The sequence below is a fragment of the Simochromis diagramma genome, unplaced genomic scaffold, assembly GCF_900408965.1.
Source record: "Simochromis diagramma unplaced genomic scaffold, fSimDia1.1 OVJJ01000603.1, whole genome shotgun sequence".
Lineage (NCBI taxonomy): Eukaryota > Metazoa > Chordata > Actinopteri > Cichliformes > Cichlidae > Simochromis > Simochromis diagramma.
Window position 1 is genome coordinate 9488076 of NW_024387414.1, and position 7022 is coordinate 9495097.

General features: G+C 40.1%; 1 protein-coding gene across 1 annotated transcript; it reads left to right on the forward strand.

The window, feature by feature from the left end:
- The first annotated feature begins 1037 nt into the window (after window positions 1–1037).
- Window positions 1038–6818, forward strand: irx6a (iroquois homeobox 6a). The gene is made up of 7 exons (XM_040012125.1): window positions 1038–1548; window positions 2643–2918; window positions 3670–3779; window positions 4002–4294; window positions 4428–5105; window positions 5338–5449; window positions 5769–6818. The coding sequence occupies exons 1-6, from the start codon at window positions 1483–1485 to the stop codon at window positions 5442–5444; spliced, it is 1530 nt and encodes a 509-aa protein (XP_039868059.1). The 5' UTR covers window positions 1038–1482; the 3' UTR covers window positions 5445–5449; window positions 5769–6818.
- Window positions 6819–7022: the final 204 nt, after the last annotated feature.

The window sequence follows — 7022 nt, forward strand, 5'->3', positions numbered from 1 at the left end:
TGACAGCGGGAAACTTACACTTCTCTAGACAAGCAGAAATGGGCAGATCATATGACTCAGTTAGACCGATCACCTCTGTCACTGCCAACGCAAAAGTGGCGAGTGTAGATGAGAAATAAACAGATCTCTTACCTATCGGTAACATCTCAACACACGAAAAGAGGGTAAAGCTTGTTTATGTTTATGGGAGAGAGTGAGGCAACTGGTAATGGCTGAGCTCCTAATCTAATAAGGCTTAAAATTATTTCTAGTTTCATTCACTGTGAGGCAGCATCATTCCTTACCCATCTTTCAAGTGAGCATCATTCAATTAAAATGCAATTCTCGTCGCCCCCATGCACGGATATTTAATTAGACTGGGGAGCACGGCTTCCAATGTCTTTTTTTCTAGCATAGCTCTTCGGATTTCACCTCTAAGGCATATTTTCACTCTGTTACTCGTTGGTTAAACAAGGGCATGTATCCATTTGTTAATTGATACAATTACGCATTACGCGTAATGGTCACGTAGGTCTCCAGGCGCGCATCAATCACTGGTCTATTGACCTGCCAAAAACCCCTCTAACCGTTCCTACTGGGACTGCCCCTCTCTCTAATAGAGAAAGATAGAAACATCATCGTCATTAACTCTGGGATGGACCTCTGGCCAAAGAGCCAGAAGCGAACAAAGGTCGAGATTTAAAAAAAAAAAAGTATTAGAGGTCCAGCCATCTATTGCTGTGATACACTGTAAATAATACAAAGCGTTTTAGGTATCAGTTTTATCTAAGCAGACAATAGTGCAGACTTTTCTAGTTTAGGCAACATGTGTTATTTCTATTTGTCTAGATAAAGTAAAAAAGTAATGAAATATCTCACAAGACACCCTAAACATCCCCAGTGTTTCTCTCTCTCTCTCTTTTCTAGTTTATTTAACTTCACAAAGGGTTTCCATATTGCATTGTTACAATTCAATAATAATGAACAGTGGTGCAATTTTCCGAGACTTTACCTCAGAAAATCGGTAAAGAATTCTATTACAAAAGCGGAACAAGGCTGTGTACAGTGCACCTTAAGAAAACCCTGTGTTGGACGTGATTGGCAAAGACATTATTCTATCCTTGGTACCCTGCCGTTCCGGGATTACAGTGACGTCACGCTGATACCCTTGCATGGATGAATGCTAAAGAACTATAGAGCCACAAATAATAGCACAAGCAGAGTCCATATCTTGGAAGACTTACGTTATCCTTTAAGCCTCCTTCAGCTAACACAACAACATTTTTTTTTGCACTTAATGACGCTTAATTTCATTTCTTATTGGGTCCTTGGGGGGATTATTCATTCATATAAAACAATCTGCAGCTGGTGTCAGCCTAAAGTCTCCCTCCTATGAGTGAAGTCATCTATTATTGAGCGAAAGGCCGTGCGTGGAAATGTGTGTAAGACGGTGGATTTGAAGTAGAATTGGTTGCAATCGATCAAGGGTGAAGAATATTCCTGATGGTAACAAAAGAAGCAGCTATGTCTTTCTCGCAATTTGGATATCCCTACAATGCAACTTCACAGGTAAGACACTTTGCTTTTCATTTACCCTAAATATAGTGTATACAGAAACAAGACTAAATTCATATTTTTCCTTTATTTCACCAATAAGAAGGCGTTTAGTTTTTTGAGAAACATAAACGAAAGAGTGACTGCTTTGACAGTATTGACAGCTATTTTCGCGTGGAGCTTTTGTTGTTGAACCAAATATCGATATACACACACCCGTGTCCAATTACACTGAATTATGAATGAACTCACGTGTTTTTCTGATGACAATAGAGATGAATGTCACCTATCGCACACTACGAGGTGTAATTGGGCTGTTAAGCATGCTGTACACATAAGCAAACTTTCTGATGGAGTTGTTTTGACATGTAAGATTGGAGTATTTTCAAAGGCTTAAATCTTTATTAAACCGCTTTATTTACCTTTTTAATAAATTCTTATTGCTCCAAATGACAAGTTCGAAGAAGTTCAGGTCGATGAGGGGACAGAAGTTACTCTCCTGAAAAAGTTAACAGACAACTTCTCCGAGGACAACATTTTGACTTTTGGCAGAACGTAAACGTCAGATCGTTGCATTAACACTGAAATTGGGACTTTGCTGCAATTGCATTTTGTTTATTTATACGGAAACATTTTTTTTTTAAATTCGGTGATAAAATGAAGCAGGTCACCTTTTCTTGTTCATCTTCATATCCGAAAGCAACTATTTATGTCTTTTACATTCGCACGCAGTTTAAAGTAGTGGATTAAAACTGTTATTAAATTGTGGGGAGAAAAAAAAGAAGACAATGACATTTTATATCTTATCGTTTTATTTTTCCCTGCGATCTACTTTCTATCATTTCACGGATTCTCTGAAAAGTGACTTACCTTGAATTAAGGCAGGTCACAAGTAAAGGCAATGACACCTGAATCGTGATCATTCAAGAGCAGCAAACGAAATCAGCTCACATTTACCGGTTGCTTTAACATTTTAAGATACTAAAGCAACTAGACTAAGGCTAAGATTTTTGCAGAGCATAGCCCAGTCACTTCAGAGTTGTCACAGACATCCACATGAGAGATGAAACAGCCAGTGACCATGTCTATCCACAATTCTCTTCATGCAGTTTTTCGTGTCGGCAAACCCCAGTACGACTTGCTGCGATTCGATTTCCAGGTCGGTCTCTGACGGGACAGGCAGCTCCCAGACTGCCGCTGCCGCCGCCGCTGCCTCCTTTTGCTGCCCGTCCTACGAGAACCGGCTCTTGGCAAGCAGCCGGACGGAGCTGAACGCAGCGCTGGGGATGTACAGTTCTCCCTACGCCGCAGCGGCCGCAGCCAGCCAGAACTACGCCAACTACTTCCCCTACAGCACCGACCCATCCGCTATCTACTCCACTCTGGTGGGCTCATTTGATGCGCAAAAGGGGGAGGGGGGGTCTCAGGCTGATCGATCAGCTAGGTTTATCAATTTATCTCACACTGCAAACATATCCGTCTCGATAAGTCTTTTAATCCAACGGCAGCTCTTATCGCACTTCCCCTTCAAAGCAGCAAAAGAACGAGGAAAAAGAGACAGGTGAACGAGTCAAAGAGTCAAAAACGATTGATTTGAACAAAATTTACTGTTAATTTAAAGTTAAACCCCCTTTTTGTGTTTTGTTTTAAAATATTGCCACTCGTTTCTGTAATTTTGGGGGTAGGGGGCATCAGATTCTTCAACTAGTAGAGCAAATTGTTTACTTTAAAAAAGTAGAAGTTTGAGTTGTTGCAGTGCAGCTGAAACTTTTCTTTCTATTTCCGTCTATATTTAAAAAAAATAATTAAAGTTGACTGTCTATTTAAGTATTTTGCATTATGTCTAAAACAATATTGAACTAATATTATTAAAAAATGTTAACAACACATGTTTTTGGACATCACATCATACTTCAAACACAATGAAAATACACATGTGACAAATCGATGTCATGTATGGGAAATCTTTTCTGCCTCTAATAACTCATAGTTTGAATCATTTGCTTGTTATTTATTATCATGGAACTAAGATACTTTATACATGAAATAACTTTCAGATATCTTCAGAATGCTAACATATTTAATCTAAACTTTCAGAATGTTTATAATGTATAACAACCGCCTTCTCTTTTACAGAATCCACAGTATGACATTAAGGACAGCACAGGCACTTTACACTCTGGCATTACTCAAACTGCTGCGTACTATCCTTATGATCACTCACTGGGACAGTATCAATATGACAGGTAAGTTTGCATCATTAAAAACAATAATTCAGTGGTGACACATTTAGATCTGAGGTCTGAGTCTAACTCTATAGTGGAACCTGGATCTAGTGAAACTGTATACATTTCAAACAACAGAGAGTAACAATAGAGGATACCTGAATTAGTAGTCTACTATATAATTTACCCTCTGCACTAATGGTGACTCTTTCCCTGGCTGAATGCGTGTGTGTGTATTTCCAGGTACGGGACAGTAGATTTTAATGGCACAGCCAGAAGAAAGAACGCTACACGTGAAACCACCAGCACTCTGAAAACATGGTTGTATGAGCACCGCAAAAACCCCTACCCCACCAAGGGGGAGAAGATCATGTTGGCCATCATCACCAAAATGACACTCACTCAAGTATCCACCTGGTTCGCCAATGCCAGGAGAAGGCTTAAAAAGGAAAACAAGATGACCTGGTCACCAAAGAATAAGGCGAATGATGACAGGAAGGATGACCTTAAGAGTGAGCAAGACGGTGTTACCAAAGGTAATGATTTGCATTTTTTTTCTTGTTGGTAAAAAATGATTTTCAAAGTTTAAAAATTATTTAATTGAATGTATTTATTATTTTTCCATGACAAACAGCATATTAAGAAAATAAAACCTGTTCTTTCATGTAGATTCTAATGATTGCAAGGATGAAAAGGATTTACATCTGAGTGATCTGGAGGATATGGATGACGATGACTGTGACAAGCTGGACAGTGACTGTGAAAAGGTGGCATCGGATGAGCACGACCTCCAGAGGACCATGGCAGGATCTGGAGCACCTCAAAAAAGAGACTGCAGCTCCGAACTACACCTGAGTTTAACTAACAGCTTTCACTCTTTCCCTTGTGCCATCAAGAATGTCACCACCCTTCCTCCTCTCCCGGCTGACTTCCTGGATCCTGTAGTGTCCAAAGCACCCTCCTCAACCAGCCCAGCCGCAGGAACTGTGTCCCTGTCGCACTATGAAGCTTCAGATAAGCCACGGATTTGGTCTCTGGCTCGGACGGCAGCTTCGGGGGTCATTCTGAGCCCTCAGCAGCATGGCTCTGAGCTGAGGACAGGAAACTCAACCGGGGACTGCCAGCTACAGAGCACCAGACTTATCGGGGCTCCCACTGGACAATGTGCAGGCATTAGAGGCCTTCATGAATCTAGCAGTGTCACCAATGTTGAGAGCCCCTTTTCAGAGGGCTCGTCCTTGCACTCAAAGGTCTATGGCACTAGCAGCTATGGTCCCAAGAGCCTCCAACTTCACTGTTCATCCTATGCTGCACTCCCAGACACATGTCAGTACTCCACCATTGAAGGTATGTCTATCTTTTACCTGCTGAGTTTCACATAACAGATAACATTGATGTTTGTCTTTTCATAATGAGCCACAAGCATACTGTTTTGAACACATTAATGTACACAAATAAAGCAAAACTTTCCATTTTTGTGTTCACAAACACAATTTATGAGTTACAAAGTGGTGAGGGACTTTCTGCCAACTTGTGCTTGAAGTAAGCTTCTTAGATTTGTTTTCACTTGGGTGTGCAGGATTCTCCAGTGGCAAAGTCGAGACACAGTCATCTGACCTCAGTGAAACCTGTGGGACCGTGCAGGGTGACAAGGTCACTGCTTTCAGACCAGTGATGAAGAGGTGAAGCAGGTGAGAGTCTGCACTGAAGTGGAAAAAAATCAGTGAAGTCATGACACACACATACAGCTTTTCACACAGAAAGAGAAGAGGCAAGGAAAAACATCAAACACTCACAAGAATGCACTTACTCTTTCTCTTTTTGTTTATATGTTGCTTATTTTTATTTTATTTTTTCTATCAGATTAGTGTCAAATATCATTCATAAACTTGGTCAAAAGTATTTCAGTTCTTCTTATGCTCAACTTCTCTTTGGAAATGTTTCATACCATAAAGTTTTTTTCCTTCTATTTTGTGCGTTTATTTCAATCCCTGCTGTTCTTCCTCCTAGATCGCTGGAAATATACCACAGTAACTATTGGGACATTTATTATGCACTAAATGACACACCGGCCAACTAGCGGCCTCAGTATGACACATGGGAACTACCTGGCGCTGCTGCAGTGTGAGCTGTCAAACTGTGGACGTGGCTATCATTTTGCACAACATTGTTTTTATGGTGTTAAAGACTTTATGCAAAAAATCTAGATGCAAATGTGTGAGACTGGCCGAATAAAAAAACGGCCGAATTTGTGTATGGCAATCGTGTAGTGTAGCAAACTTATTTATTTCTTTACGTATTTATTATTTTGTTATGTCGTCTGTTGGCTAATTATTTACCGTGTTTATTGATTGACTTTGTATCTCTTTTGAATATTTTGTTACAATTTTCTGTGGCTTCGTGTCATTTTGCCAGATGTAAAAAGAGAAAAGCTTGTCGGACTCAAAGCTGGCTATGAACGACTGGATCCGCTGTGGACTTGGAAATATGTTTTGTCCCTGTGTTAAAATGTGAGCTTCTCCTGTGTTTGCCATTCATGACATCTTTTCTAACAATACATTTTTTCCCAAGAGCTTTCGTTTTCTGTGCCGTGATTATTTATACAGCTTAACATCCAATCAGGCAATTAAAAAACATTTGCGTGTGCGGGTTTGATCAAAGTTTATCATCTTGACTCGATGTATAAAGCCGCTGCGCTGATGGAAGGTCATAATTCAGAGGAGGACGTGAGTGAAATCCACAAGTTGTGGAAGAAAGGGGACATCATCTCTCTATTGTCAGCATCTAATCAGAAGTGGCATCAAACACTTTGTTACTGTTCAGGCTAAGCAACGAGGGAGGAACATAGAATGAATGCTGCTTTGTCCCTTGTGAAGCGAGCCTCTGCACTAACTTACCATTGTGTTAATTAAAAGGTCATTTGTAGGATCAAACCCGGCAGAGAAATTCACATGGTCCCTCAAAGTCCCTTTGATTTGGATGTTTTGCCTATAGACCGTCTCGTTATGGCTTAACTCTTCTGCCTCTTGTACAGACAGCGGTATTAAGATGATCACTGTAGTGTATGATCCGTGTTGACGGTCCGAAAAAAGTTTTTTTTTGTTTTTGTTTTTTTTAATCTTCCTATTTCAAACTTTTAAAATCAAATACTTCTGTAGTAAAAGACGTAAGGTGCTGTGCGTATTTATTTTGCGCGTTACTCTTCCGAACAATGTTAAGAAATATTCAGCGTTACAATTCGAAAACGTGTTTTTTCTATGGAGA

Excerpts from the sequence above, each read along its gene's own strand:
- irx6a (XM_040012125.1), top strand. The coding sequence starts at position 1,483 with ATGGTAACAAAAGAAGCAGCTATGTCTTTCTCGCAATTTGGATATCCC. Across the intron at positions 3,780-4,001 it reads GGACAGTATCAATATGACAG|GTACGGGACAGTAGATTTTA; the intron begins GTAAGTTTGCAT and ends GTGTATTTCCAG. Across the intron at positions 5,106-5,337 it reads TCAGTACTCCACCATTGAAG|GATTCTCCAGTGGCAAAGTC; the intron begins GTATGTCTATCT and ends TTGGGTGTGCAG.